Below are 15,436 nucleotides of genomic sequence, written 5' to 3'. Positions count from 1 at the left end.
CCCTGAAGGGCCAGCCTCATCAGCCCTGTGAAGGCCTCATCGACACGTCTGATCCTCAACAAATTCGTCTCCATACCGGTGTGATGACTCCGACTTCCAACCAGATGGAACTGGATAAATATTCTGAATGTTCTGATCCAATCTGACCTCTGACCTGTAACGCTGCCTGGATCATAATCATACACTGTTCGCTCGTTGGCCAGAGGAGAACTGAGCGACTGAGACTGGGTTCTCCCAAGGTTTTTTCCTCCATTCTGTCACTGATGGAGTTTTGGTTCCTTGCCACTGTTGCCTTGGCTTTTGGCTTGCTTAGTTGGGGACATTTAATATTCAACAATATTATTGATTTGCCTTAAGGTGGACGATGACGCAATTTTCTTCTAGAAACAAACTTTGTTGTATTATATTCATGTTACAGTATCACTGTGAAGCTGCTTTGATACAATCTGTATTGTAAAAAGCGCTATATAAATAAAGATGACTTGACTTGTGTAATCAACAGGTGAGGACCAACATGGTTGAATATTTACTAAATGAGATGACCGGTGAATTGCTGCACATTCTGTGCCTCAGGGATGAAATGAGGGGGACATGTCAGACCTTTGACATTGATTAACATTTGTATTTGATAAAGAAAAGTTTTAAAGAAATGTATAAAATAAAAAATGAGATTGAAATCATACAGTGGCCTCTCTGGTTTATTGTATTACAGAGATAATAATTATTTTACATTCATAATATAACAAATATTTGTTAATGGTTCTAATTTTATTAAGGCAATGCAACAAAAAAATAACCCAGCACATGAGTAAGACTTAACCCAGCAAGAGGGCTAATTTCACCCACTGGTTGAGTCAAATGAATGACCCAGAAATATGGGTTAAATGGTAAAACCCAGCACTTGGGTCAAACCAACCCAGCGCGTGTTCTGTCCAATAGTGACCCAGCGGCGTGGTTAAGGTTGGGTTATTTTTTAACCCAGCAGTTTTTAGAGTGCATGTACAGTAATTATGCATAATTTACTGTTGTTACTACAGTAAGCACATATAACATAGGCTATATAACAAGGACGCTGTAAAATATGTGTCTATTAAAGTGTCTGATAAATGAATAAACAATAATACATTATTAAATTTTTGGTTGTTATCTCAAATACTAAAGTCAAGTAATTACCAGTTATTTTTATATTCATGTTATGAAGTGCTTTTCAATACACTTTGCTGTCATCTACTGCTCAGGGTAGAAATTACATCCACATGGAGCACTACACACACAAACACACACACACACACACACACACAGAAGAGAAAAAAACACTCCAGTCCACAATTGATCTCAGGTAAATACATTAATGTTTATTATAACTCTTATATAGTTTGTTACCTGCATTTGGATTACAATAGATTATAACAATATAATCATAATAGAAACAAAATATTATATGTATATCTATATAATTGTAATAATATATTTATATTTATATCTATTTACAATCAGTACATATGGCCATAGACATTAGTATGGACATAAAGACAATGTGAGACTCTAAAATGGACCCTTCGGATTTAACGTGTAATAAATATAGAGGCGTAGGACTTGTTAGTGAAAGCTTATGTGGCATTGGCTCATAATCTGAATATTATGATATGTTTAAAGATGCATGGACCACCAACACCAGACTGACTTCGACTTGATCCCAGACCTGCTGGGCTGCACAGAATACACCGCTGTCCCAATGATCTAAAATGGCAACATCTTATGCATAGTTTAAATGTGCGTACAGGTTCTGCTAGACAGTATGACACACAGAATGAACAATATTGGGTGATATTTGGGTTTGATGACACAAAAAATTAATCAAGGAAAATAACTGATAAGTAGTAGGCACAGTTCTTAGGTTAAATGCTAAAATATCATCAGTATATCTACAGTTAACAAGCTACAGTTCACAAGAGCATAATACAGTCCTCCTCTCTCTCACTTTTACTAGCAAGCTTTCACCAATAAAGAGAAAGAGAAAGACCTTGGTGCATTTAAATAAAGAGGTTTTGCAGGCTTGGCACAACACCACTCAGTATTGCATCCAACTTACAGTATATTTCCCATACACATGTTCAGCACAATAGTCCTTTTTGGTTGATGGGGTCAAAACGGCCAAGAGCAGTAAGAGGACCGTTTCATAAAGCATATCTTTGTCCTTTATCAATTACTGTTTATATTTAAAATAAATAGATACTTCATATGATTTTCAGATATACTGTATATTCTCTTTATGGACGTTGGACTGAGAGTTAATCTTTGTATTTGTGTGAATCATACTTTAATAGCTGCAAGAAATGTGTCAAGCAGGGCAATATATTATTTTTCTGGTAAATGGCATAAACGAAAAACTCAGAAATGAAAACCTTTAAAAATATATGAATCATAACATTTCATTTAACTCAATTGAGATTTCCGAGGTCACAGAGACCAAGGTCAGCAGAAGAGTCTTTTGTTACAAAGGCAACAAGGGCCATTTTGAGGGTGTATAGGGGGATTCATAAATAAAAAAAAGTTTATATATATATATATGCTTCCTGAGATGTCAGAGACCCAGAGGGCACAAGATGAATATAATAATAATAATTTATGTATAAATGCATGAAAAACAAAGGGGAAACTCTTGGGAGTGCGACAAATATATGGCCTCTTGTGTAAGTTTACATGTTTACACACCATTCACAAGAATGCTAAATTATGCAGTCATACTTAGCAGAGATCTGAATAATGCTTATTTCAAGGGGGTAAAGCACAACAGTGTTGCACAATTGTTCAAAGTTAATGTTTCGAACATGAAATCTCAGGCTATACTACTGTTCAAAAGTTTGGGGTCTGTAAGATTTTTTTACATTTTTAATGTTAAAGTCTCCTATGATCAAAAGTACAGTGAAAACAGACATATTATTACAATTTCAAATAACTTTTCTCTATTTTAATATATTATAAAATGTAATTTATTCCTGAAATGGCAAAGCTGAATTTTCAGCATCATTACTCCACTCTTCAAAGTCACATGATCTTTCAGAAATCTTTCTAATATGCTGATTTTCTGCTCAAGAAACATTTCTTGTTATTATCAATGTTAAAAACAGTTGAGCTGCTTAATATTTTTGAGGAAACCAACATACACCCCTGTCATCTTCTGTCTTTACTGTCACTTTAAAAGTATTATAATAAAAACATACTGACCCTAAACTTTTGAAAGGTAGTGTACAATCATCAGTCAATATTTGCTCTGTAGCTGATGAAATATGTGCATACAGTCTCATCTTTCCATGGTTTATATGGAGCATTGTTAAAGATTAAAGAGAGTTCACACAGTGGTACAGAAGAGGAAAAACAATTGTGCAAAAGGTAAGAACTGGACTCAAGCTACCATTAAAGATAAGAAGAATATTTGGCCATAAGCATGATCATCTTGTTGCATACGAAGTCAACATACTGTAACAGTCTGGCAGAAAAGTAAAAGATGTTGTGTTGATCACGGCAGACCTTCTTTATGGAGGACAAAGTGGAAGAGAGGAAGAGAGAAAGGCTTGAGAGAGCGAACCGGAGTGGGAGTGTTCAAAAATTACTTAAACATGTATATATATATATATATAAAATATATATATAATAATCAAATTAATAATTTCCTGTAAGTGGTATTTGCCTGGGCAAAACTCGTCACCATGATGCTAGGTTGTTGTAGATGGTTGCTAGGTGGTTACTAAGATGCTCAAAAACGTCCTTATCTTTTAAACTTGGCAACTTGCTATTGTGTACGATGAATATTGCTGCATAGCACAAATTACTTGTTATTCTCCTTATTTTTAAGTCACCTTGGATAAAAGCACCTGCTAAATGAATAAATGTAAATGCATGTAAACTGCTTACTGGCCAGATCGAAAGAGACTTTCTATTACTTGGAAAAGGAACAGAACAGCTCTACTAAATTTAACGCGAACCATTCATCCATGCATGTTTATTGTTTTAAATTCCTAACTCGCTTTTTCGGTGAAACGATAGACTTCTCTCATGTAACGTATGGATTTCCTCAATCATTTAGTTTACTTAAACCTCTCTGCTTTCTTTAAATCGACTGCAAGCTTGCATTCAGATCTGCCTCCATCCAATCTAAAATCAGAGAACCAAGTCTCCGGCCTTCATTTTTTCTCTTTTCCATAATCTGTTTCACTCAAATGTACGTCACAATACATTCTGTTTCATCGCGACTTTAAACATAAGCATGAGCAACAGTAAAAGATATCATAAATCATGTTTCAGTTCCTCTACCTTTCCCTACCATTCGTATCCTCTCAGCCTCTCTAATGATTCTCTTTGAGTTAGGTTTTAGCCAGGGGCCTGGAAGTGGGGGGCCCGGGTCCCTTTGTGTGGTTTTTGAGTTATTCAGATACACAGAGAGACCAGAGATACTGGCCGCAGACATGCTACACTCAGACACACTGGCTCCTGACTCGGACTCTGTGTCGTCGGACGGCCCAGACGTGAGGAAAGAGAACGGGGTCCGATTGAACTCAGCGTCCCCTGCTGGCCCTTCCGGTGGGAGGCCAGATAAGGGTCGAAGTGTGCGGGGCTGAATGTCTGAAGGTAGCACACGGACGCCCAAATAACGCAGGCGCTTATGAAAACTAATTTCTTGCTCTCCGTTCAATTCGCCTGGAAATCCTCGTTCAGTTTTTTTGTTCTGCTCCCACTCAAGCCCTTCCTTATTTACCATTATTTCTCTTTCCCATTCCCTGTCGCTCTTTGATTTCCTCTCCTCCTCCTCCTCCTCCTCCTCATCCTCCTCCTCATCCTCCCATTCTTTGTCTTTCAGCCTTTCTGTCTCTCTCTCACACTCATCGTCCTCCTCATCTTCCTCCCACTGCAGTTTAGGCTCAGGAAGTCTCTGTTTATTGATGGTTGGTTTGTTCTTGCTCTCGTCCCCTTTACTCGTTCTCTCCACCCGTCTCACCCTCTCTTCGCTCTTGCTCCGTCCTGACCTGTCTTCCCTTCTCTCGTTACCTTTTTCCTTCTTTCTCCCATTTCTTTCAACACTTCCTTCCAAGTGTTCTTCACTATGCCCTCTAAGTGTGTTTCTAGGCAAGCTCTGTGACCTTTTGTCTCTCGACCTTCGCCCCCCGCCCTCGAGACTGTCAGGGCTTTCGCGGTCTCCTCCGTCACCTTCCCTTCGTACTCTCCGCCCTCGGTTTGTCTTCCCTGGTTTTTGAACGCTGGATTTGGCATCCTGTGGAGCACGGCGACGGGTTACTGAAGCCAAACCCGACTGCAGGGCCTGGGGTGAGGAGGAGACGGCTGTGACGGCATCAGGGTCTGAGAGTGAGACGTAATGGTGGAGAGAAAAGAGGAAAAATTAACATTGTAAGAATTTACTCACCTGATTATGTAACATTATTACAACAAACATTGTTAAAAAGTGTTCAGTGCTTCTGTTGCAGGCAAGATATTTGTGTGGAGAAATATTTCAGTAACTCTTGTTCAAGTAAAACGGAAAGTGAAATACGGTTTAGACAGTTATGAAAACCAATCACAACGAATGTTCCGGAACACTTCAAGTGTTTCGCTCGGGTCTTTTGTCACCCTCTTCAGCGAGGACTTTGAGGTCATTCTGAATGTGCCGTGTGCTTCACTTTTAAAGCTGCGGCTGACTCATTAAAACTAAAAGCTAAGAAGCTTTTGAAATGCAAAAGAGTCTGTTTGATATGCTAATAACGATCCACTTAATTATATGCAATAACTCTGTTATTGCATGACATAACTTCACTATTAAATAATACAACAAAACCTAAATCATGTTTATAATTACAATAAAATCAAATAACAAAATAATTGCCAAAGGTAACATCATTCTTAAAAATACAGATTCCAAAGGACACACGGAACCTTTCAACCTTTCACCAAACCTTTAGTGTGAGGAACAACTTAAAAAAAACAAAACTTTTCTACAATGGAAAGAGTCCATGGATGTTAAAGGTTGACGGAATTATCACGAACAATACGAAAAAGAACAATACGAACAAAAAAGGACAATAAGAACAATGTTTTTATTTCTTAAATGAGGGGTGATATTCATTTGGTTTCCTGCACTTTAATTCACTTTCTCAACACTCGGAATAATCAGGGCCCGGTTCCCCAAAACGTTCTTATCGCTAAGTAGTTCTTAACCTATTCCTTAACCTCTCTCTTAACGTTATGGCACGATTCCCGACACGTTCGTACGTTAAGTATATCTTCTGTAAGTCACACTTTCGTAAGGTTGGTCTGGACCACTCTTAGCTTTACCTCATCACTGTTGCAGGTCTATATGAAAATAATTCTGAAGTTTTAATACACACAGACAGTTCAGTTAGGCTAATTCAAGTGTTTTCATGCAAAGAATAAAATTGTCAATCACACTGATTGTTGTTAGAATTTTAATTATATTATTATTATATATTATATTATTAATTTAATAAAAGAGCGCTTTTAAAGGCCAGTGAAAGCATAGGCTACTGTCAGTTAAGTTCTATTCGGACGCTAATATTGTTTCTCATGGGCTCGTCCGGTATTTTAAACATTTACAGGGGTAAGTCGGTGATTTTAGTGCCGTCCGAATCCATAATATCAGTGTTTTTTCTCACCCAACCCGCGTAAAAATCCCCGGCCAAATTAGTACCTACTGTTTTTTGACAAACAGGTTGTGTGCTAATTTAAGTGCCGTCTGAATCCACATCTCTGAGTTTTCAAGAAGAGATTCAAAATTCACAGCAGTGATCCTTTTTGATCACTGCCGAGCACCGTACGTAAGATGTAAACTTTTATTACTGAAATGCTGGAAAGTATTTACAAGAACAATATTTCATCGCAGCTCCACCTCAGCGAACAAAAATGGGAAAGAGAAGAAAGCACGTACAACAACAAGCTAGGCTATTATAGGCTATTATAGTTTGGATTATTTTTTTATAATATCCAATAGTCCTAATAAATGTAATTTCAACTATTTCTGAAGTGTTTCTTTTATAAAGAACACCACTTTCTAGCATATAACAGTGAAACAGCGCCTGGACAAGAGAATAAATGATCCTCGAGTCATCGATATCAACAGATTCAGCAGCATCGCCACGGACAGCACCGGGTAACGTCACACGTAAGAAGGTATATCTTAAGCAGCTTCCTAAGGTATAGTTGGGGGAACACACCTAGTAATGGTATACCTTTAGTTAAGTTATACCTTACGAGTCTTCGTAGCGCGCTAAGAGACAACGTTATCGGGAAACCGGGCCCAGAATCTTAGCAGGAAAATTTCATAACCAAAATGTCTAATAGAATTGGCTAATAGAATGTATAAGAGCTAAATGCATTTTAATGACTGTTCCAAATTAGATGATTTAACAATAACGAAGCCATTTGCAGTCTTTGTGTGGCAGACCTGAATGATCATTAAAGGGATGAAATAAAAGCGCAACACACCATTGATGGTTTAAATGGTAACGAGAGGGCCAACTGAGGGCTTCTGCAGAGTCAAAAGACATCTCTGTAACATGTTTTGTTTTCTCTCATTAAACAAGGAGCTGAATGCACTGGGAATGAATGAACAACATTTTAATGATGCTCCCTGACCCAAAAATTCTGTAATGAGGAATTTTCCTCCCATTGGAGCAACTGAAGCTTGAAGTACCCTCTAAATGCTATGCATATTTTGCATGCTTTAATTGGCTGTCAAAATAATGTAATGTATCTTAATTATGTTCATTTGGTTAGTTTATAAGCATATAATTAATTTGATTATTGAATTTTAAATGATTGACAGCCATATGATACCAAAAAAAAATATCATGCAATCAATTGGAATTTTTTTTTTAATCTCTTGACAACCTTAGAATAATATAATGCAAGTTAATTAGCTTCATCTGGAATTACCAACAAACATTACAGCTGTTTTTAAATCATTATCTCGTCTGCCATACTGAATCACAAACAGGTTGACATCACAGTGACTCTTGGTGTATTATTAACATATGACAGGGAGACCGGGAAACACGGTCAAAGACGTTTAGACGACAGAGAAATATGAGACAGATGTAGAGAAACAGTAAAATGGAGGACTAACAGGAACAGCTACCAACCGCGTATTTTCTGTCCTTCCAATCACATAGAAACACGGTTCGCCCAGCTTGGAGTTGGTCATACAGAGAGAGAGACTGGAGAGCTCCACTAAAGGAGGAGGAAAAGAAAGAGGGAAAGCCGAAAGAATGAAAACAAGGAGTTAAGGAAGGAGGAGGGTGAAAAAAATAAATAAAATGGTTCATAGGAAATAAAGGTAATGAAAGATCAAAGATGTAAATATAGAGAAAGCAATGAGATAAAAATAAGGATGAAGGGCAAATCAGACGAGATGAACCAAAATTAAAAGCAAATTAGTAGAAGCGAGTGTAAATAATTTGTTAAAAAACACAAATAATGAAAGGGGATAATAATGAATCATAAAAAAATGAAAACAAGGAGAATAGAAACAGGGAAAAGTCCAAATAAAAAAGCAGAGAACAGCGGTTAGTAAGCTAATAAATACAGAGATTTTCATAAGAAGACAAAGACTGTTGTATAAAGACTATTGACAGATGAGCTATTAACTTTTGAAAAAGTTAAGCCTGGGTCATTCTAAACTCCGGGTAAATGTAACCCTGGGTTATCTTGATACCCTGTTTATATGCAACATGTGGTGATTCAATGACCGTCCAAAGCATGTGAATATGAGCCCTACGATTGGCTGACACCACATTGTTTCACACTGTGCAAGTTTGGCACAGCAATGCAGAGAAAAATAAAGCGGTGCTAACCCTGCTTCTAAATGATTAATTACAAGTGTGAAATATTACTTTACCCGGGGTTAAAAGCAGGATTTAAAACTACGATAACCCAGGGTTAAGCACAGTGTGTAAAGCCCAATTGAAGTCAACACATTCTATATGCAAGTCTACATCTACAAAAATATTTTTTGTTGTGAATTATTATCAGTAATTTGTTTTATTATTTATTGATCATTGGTCTACTTGATAATTTTGCTTTAGCTGTTTGAAAAAGCAACAAAGAAGCCACAGAAGGCTTTGAGATAGTGATTTTACCATGGTTAAGGGGATTTTACGCTAACAACGGCCCTTTACCACAGTTAAACCAGTTACATACAGCCTCTCATGGCTTATTGCTTTATACATGATCATGTTATTTGATACCTGGTGACTTCATGGCTTAATAGCAATGTGAATATGACCATCATGTTTTAGATGATGTATGATAACATTCTGGTGATGTTCAGCTGACTTCTGACATGTTGTCTTACCGTAGTCAGGGACGTATCCATTTCCTCTTTTGAACACGAGGTGTATCCTGGTTCCTCCGGTCCGGATCTGCTCCACAGCCTGACTGTGAGTCATTCCTGTTGTACTGTCTCCATTGATCTCCACCAGCTGATCGCTCACCTACAGAATACACAATTCAAATCCAAATGAGCCACAATTTTGTTTTAGACATGATTTCTTTTTCTTTCTTTTTTTACAGTGAATAAACATCAACATTCATACAAGCACTATATGCCTTAGATTATAGGATATAAGTGCAATGAAATACATTTAGGCAATTATAATGAAAATATTTTCTAATTGGTTTTCAACATTGATAATAATAACAAAAAAAAGCTTTGTCATCACAGGAATAAATTACAGTAAATGTTTTAACTGTATTTTTGATCAAATAAATGCAGCCTTGGTGAGCATAATAGACTGATCTTACAGACCCCAAACGGGTAGTGCATTTAAATGGTATTGTATTATAAAATGGCTGAAAATGTAGGCCTATATCGTACTCTATTACACTTGCTGTCCCCAAAAAGTAACATTTTGCAGCCTCTAACACACACACACACACACACACACACACACACACACACAATATGCACACCTGCTACACACCTGCTTATATCCATCTAAATAAGGATGTCCTCTTGACTTCTATTGTTCTTAAGGTAACTATAATTACTACAGACTACCTTACCTTAACCCAAAAATAAAAAGTTAGAATAAACCCTTTATTATTATGTCTCTTTACATTTTTCTAACGGCTTTTTTTTATTTATTTATATTATATATATAATTTTATACCCAAAAGTAATTAGTAATTTGTTACTATTACTAACAAATTACAAACAAATCTGTTCTATTGTATCTATAGATCAAAGCCACACATCTGCACCTGTATTTTGTGGCTGCGTGAGGCCGGTCCTCCCTCCATCAGTCCCAGCACATAGAGTCCCATATTATATTCACTTCCTCCTCTCAGACTAAAGCCAAATCCTGTGGGCCCCCTCTCTAATTCCACACTGTAGTACCGTGTTGCGTCCTGTTCAAAGAGGGAAAAAAAATGAAAAAAGAGGGAGTTATTATTTGTCATTTTTTGCCACACAGCTTATGTACAGGTATTGTGAGGTAAAGGTATTGCCCACCTTTGGTTTTGACCTGTGAGTTTTCCTGTTCTTATAATCAGAGTCATTATCTGCTCGCTCTGAGGAATCTGACGGGAAAAAGGTATTAGAATACAATTTTGTTACAATGTTTATTTATATAATATCTATATATCTATAGTAAAAAGTAAAAAAGATCAGTAGTGAAAAAAAAAAAAAAACACAATAAATAAATAAATATTTATGTGTGTCATATTTGAGCTTTCTAAATGTAGAAGTCCTTTGTCTAGATTCAATCTCTGGACATTCAACCAGCAAACAACTTCATGAGCTGCATCCTGGGATACACTTAAACAGTATTGAAGTTGATATGGCATTTATGCTATTATATATTATACTTTTATATTATACTTGTTGCCTATTTGTCCTCCACCATCTGAGGGAAGATAGGTATTAGGATAAGTTTTTGTTTTAATATTATCTATGGCTAATTGAAAAAATGACACTATTTATTTAATAAAGTAAAAACGTTCAGCCCAGGTGTATGAAGTAATCCACTTACGAGCGCTGGCGCGGGGTACGATGGTCAAGCGGAGTGTGTTTCCAGCTCTCCTCAGGATCTGAGCCAGCTCTCTGTGAGGTAAATTCACCACTGATCTCCCATCCACCGCCTCCAGACGATCCCCAGGCCTGATCTGACCGCTGCGAGCCGCCGGACTGCCTCTGCGTACCGTCACAAACCTGTGAGGCAGCAGAGACGCTGCTGCAGAAGACACACAGAATATTCATTTAACATCAAGAGAGATGCTTGACTCTGCAAAACCTGACAACACAATATCAGGGTGTTTAGGGTGTAGAGCATTGTTATGTGTTGCTATTGTGTTTTAAGCAGGAGTTCTATATGGTTGCTAGGGCACTGCTTAATAGTTTCTTACTGGCACTTATCAGAGAGAATCAATAATTGAAGTCTGTCTGACATTTTTCTTTTAAATAAGCATTTTTATCAGGCTCCTATATTAGGATCAGTAAATTCACTTTCATGGCAATGAAAAGGTTATTTGTCAGTTATTGAAATGTCTTCTTTTTTTTTAATATATAAAAATGCCACTGATAAGAGTAGCATAAAAATACTCATTTAAAAGATAAATGTCAGACAGACTTAGAGGGTTTTGCATCTGAAGTCTTCAATTATACATCTGATAGACTGTAATTTCGTTGGGCAAAGCAGAGTATGAATGAGACAGACGGAAGAAAGAGAAAAGAACAAGCAGGAACTGAAGATCTTCAGAAAAAAAAAAGTTTTGTGTTGTAATGTTAAAAGATGGATGGCGGAACATTTTCTTCAACTGAATGACTCCAAAATCATTGATTTTTATCGGGTCATTTTTGACCCCATACTCAAATTTGATAACAGATAAATTCAGCTGTCAAATCAGCATTTTCTTCAGCTTAGGATGATTGCCAAAATTAAACCTTTCCACCCACTCAATGACTTAGAAACTATTATTCAAGAATTTATTTAATTGAGATTGGACTATTGCAACTCAATACAAAGTTCTGTCATGAAACTCTAGATGGCGCAGGCTAATAGGTCCTCAACTCAACCTGCTTGCAATCACATCATTCTCTACAGGGAACAGCTGATTGGTTCCTGCCGTATCAGTAGCCAATGAGCTTGCGTGCTCAACCTTCAAATACTTGGTTAGCATTTGCCTTAGCAGTGCAGCATGCTTTCAGAAACCCTCCACCTTCCCCAGCTCCACCTGTATAGATTCGGGTTATTTATGTGCGCTATATTGTTCAGTAGCAGCATGTCTTACTTGCTCACAGCAGTGTGTCGTGTATGTATTGGCAGTAGCAAGTCCCGTACTTGCTCTGCAGCAGCAGCAATAACCGCAGCAGCGTAGCAGATCTATTCCATTAAGAGCAAATATATCAACATTTTAAAACCATTCAAAACCATTGCCATGCCAAACACTGAGTCGCAATACAGAATTATATTTAGGGGTCTCTCAATCTTGTCTATACCATCTCCAGTTAGTCCAAAACGCTGCAGCCAGACTTTTAATTGGCACTAGAAAGAGGGAAAGTAGCACACCCGTTTTTGGCTCCAAAGTCCTTGAATGGTTTGGCACCACACTATTTATCTCTCTTACTATCAGACCAATAGGTTCTTAAGGTCATCTAATACTCTGTTGCTGTCTGGAGAGATGTGCTTAAAACTTAAGGGGGATCATGCATTTTTCGGTGGCAGCACCTCGGTTGTGGAATAGCTTGCCTTTGTACCTGAAATCTTCCTCTTCTGAGTGGTTTTTAAATATTCGCTTAAGGCGTATCTCTTTACAATGGCTTATGAGTTAGGGTTACCAGTACTGGCACTATTGAGAGTGTAGTGATTGTTTGTATAATTTATTGTTATGTGTAATAAAATTTTTCTGTCTTGTTTTGTGTAATACCTGTTTATGTATTGCTATTATTGTAATTGACTTGCCTGTGCAGCTCTTTAATCAGTTTTGCCGTTATTAAATGTTAAATAAATAAACTAAATTAAAATGAACTAAAATCATATTGCATGATAATTATCCCCTATGTGTACAATGACAGTTAGCAAAGACTTGCAGAAAAACACACAGATAAGAATAAAGATGGATTATCTAGGGGGAAGCAGATAAAGAAACCTCTATGGAGATTTTTCTCTCTGTAGAGGAATGGGAGAGATGATGGATGGAGGGTGGAAAGAGTAAAGTGGGAGGGATTCAAATGGGACAGAGAGAAAGATTGCGAGAGAAAGATAGAGGGAAATTATTCATCAGTGTGGCAAGAAAAAAGTTACTCTCTCTCATTCAATGTCAAACTCTTTCCAGGGTGGCTTTTAAAGGCATCCATCATTAATATACGTCTGAATTAGAGATTCTGTCGCTGCTGCAGATCCGCTCAGAAAATCACACTGAATGTCACCTACAGAAACCCGACGCAGCTCGCAGTCAGATTATCAATGTAGATTTAACATAAATCCTTACAGTCGTTAATATCACAGTCATCGTGGTGCTGATATGATGTTAGGGATTACAGACAGATAAGAGATTACAGACTTCTGATCTGGAGCTAAATACAGAAATGAGACATTTTGCAGAATTTTTTTTTATTTTTTTATGTCGTAGTGGTTCACTTGTAGTAAGGTATTAATCCAATTCACATGAGATACATTTGAATAAATTATTATAAATTTGGCAAATACTAATAATTGTTTTTATAATTTATGGTGCTTTACATTAGACAGTGGCGGTTATTATAAATCCATACTGTTTTCAAAGCTCTAAATCTTTTACATGCTTTAAGTGAAATCTTGAAGACAACTTTTTACATGCTTAAAAAAAAACACATTATGTTGTACGTTAGAAAATATGGATAACTTAGTAATCCATAGTAACTTAGTTTAGTAAAACAAGGGAACGAATAATTAAAACGAGGGAACGAATTAGTAAAACATAACGTATTAGTAAGTTGCGGCAACTCATTTTTTATTCAAGCTCTTCATGAGGTGCATCATGGGATACTTTTAAACAGTATTTTACATTTATGTGCTTTCCCTCAACCATCTGGTCCAACTCATCCAATAAATAAATAAGTCAAATATTCTGACTATCACTGTGTACTGTATCTAAACACATGCACCTACATTTGTTACAGTTGTTAGTTTGCTAAATATGTTCTCTATGAAAACCATACCAGCTGTTGAGTCTAAACTGGAAGTTTCTTGAATCAATTAGTAGGGGTAATGTCTGTGTATACATAAAGCAATAATAATCCAAAAGTCACGTGCAGACACTAAAGGGAAATGACCTTGTAAGTCCACATCTTTGTCCCTAAAGTCAATCTGCCCGTCTCCATTAGCGCACGCCATTACCAAGAACAGAAACTTGTCCTGTGCCGACCTACTTAGAAACACACACTCACACACACTGTTGGAGGCACAAATATTCACATGCCCACACACATCTCTCTTTCTGTCCTGCCTCTATTTTCCCGGGGATGAACCTCTGTAAGCAGAGAGCTGAGAAACAGAAATCTTCATTGATGTTTAATGCTGACTCGCTTTAGCTCAAAGGGAAAAATTCATGCTATCCCTGAGGGGATATCTGTAAGAACTAGCATTAGCGTCTTGGATTAACATGACTTTCTATTACGTTTCTGGGCCGATGCCAGTGTAAGATCTGCCTAGGAGGTGTTATGCATTACAGATTCTGCTTTTACTCAAAACACTAATTGACTGAGACCATAATGTTAATGGCAATCCAAGTACCATTTGACTTTTAATGTTGCCTGATTGGCATGTTACGTGTCTATGATAAGTTCCATATTCTACACATTATAATGTTACATAAACATACAAAATCAGTTGTAATTGAATCTTAAGTGACCATTTTCCACCATCTTTGTGCACTGTACATTTATGATATGGGCGGTCATATGTGGATTAATTGTGGATAAATGTGTTTGCTAAATGATGTTCATGTGATTATGGTTGCTCAAGTTCAATAATTAATCATTTTGACCTGGCTTTTTGAGGGTTGGCAGGCATTTTAGTGGTTAAATGTCTGGGCTGGTAAACCCAAAGGCTCAAATCCCATAATGGGAAATATAAGAAGAGGAAAGTGCTCAGAGTTCCCATCACTAATCTGCTTGTGAGTAAAGCACTTACTCCTGATTCCTCTGGAGGGACTGTTCCTGTTGTAAAAATAAGTCACTCTGGATAAGATGGCAGAAGTATGTTACGTAGAGAGCCTATATGTAATGCATTCATAATGCCTTATAATACAGCTTACAATCAGATGTTTGAATAATAACCACAGATATTATAAAATAAATGATAATACTTATCAAATATATGTACTGTACCGTCCAAAAGCTTGGAGTCAGTAAGATTTTTCGGAAAGAAATGAATACTTTCATTCAGTAAGG

General features: G+C 37.0%; 1 protein-coding gene across 4 annotated transcripts in view; it reads right to left on the bottom strand.

The window, feature by feature from the left end:
- Positions 1 to 1,335: 1,335 nt before the first annotated feature.
- Positions 1,336 to 15,436, bottom strand: part of magixb (MAGI family member, X-linked b) — a 90,737-nt gene continuing 76,636 nt past the window's right edge. For all 4 annotated transcript variants that reach the window (XM_082189410.1, XM_082189407.1, XM_082189409.1 and 1 more), the window contains 5 exons: positions 11,037 to 11,237; positions 10,517 to 10,584; positions 10,267 to 10,413; positions 9,359 to 9,497; positions 1,336 to 5,355 (listed from right to left, as the gene is read on the bottom strand). In XM_082189410.1, coding sequence (XP_082045536.1) covers positions 4,295 to 5,355; positions 9,359 to 9,497; positions 10,267 to 10,413; positions 10,517 to 10,584; positions 11,037 to 11,237 — 1,616 coding nt within the window. In that variant the 3' untranslated portion in view covers positions 1,336 to 4,294. The remainder of the gene's footprint in view (positions 5,356 to 9,358; positions 9,498 to 10,266; positions 10,414 to 10,516; positions 10,585 to 11,036; positions 11,238 to 15,436) is intronic.

This window comes from Leuciscus leuciscus (assembly GCF_965113295.1).
Source record: "Leuciscus leuciscus genome assembly, chromosome: 13".
NCBI lineage: Eukaryota > Metazoa > Chordata > Actinopteri > Cypriniformes > Leuciscidae > Leuciscus > Leuciscus leuciscus.
The sequence above is the reverse complement of the archived record's forward strand: the minus strand, read 5'-3'. Positions and strand labels throughout refer to the sequence as shown.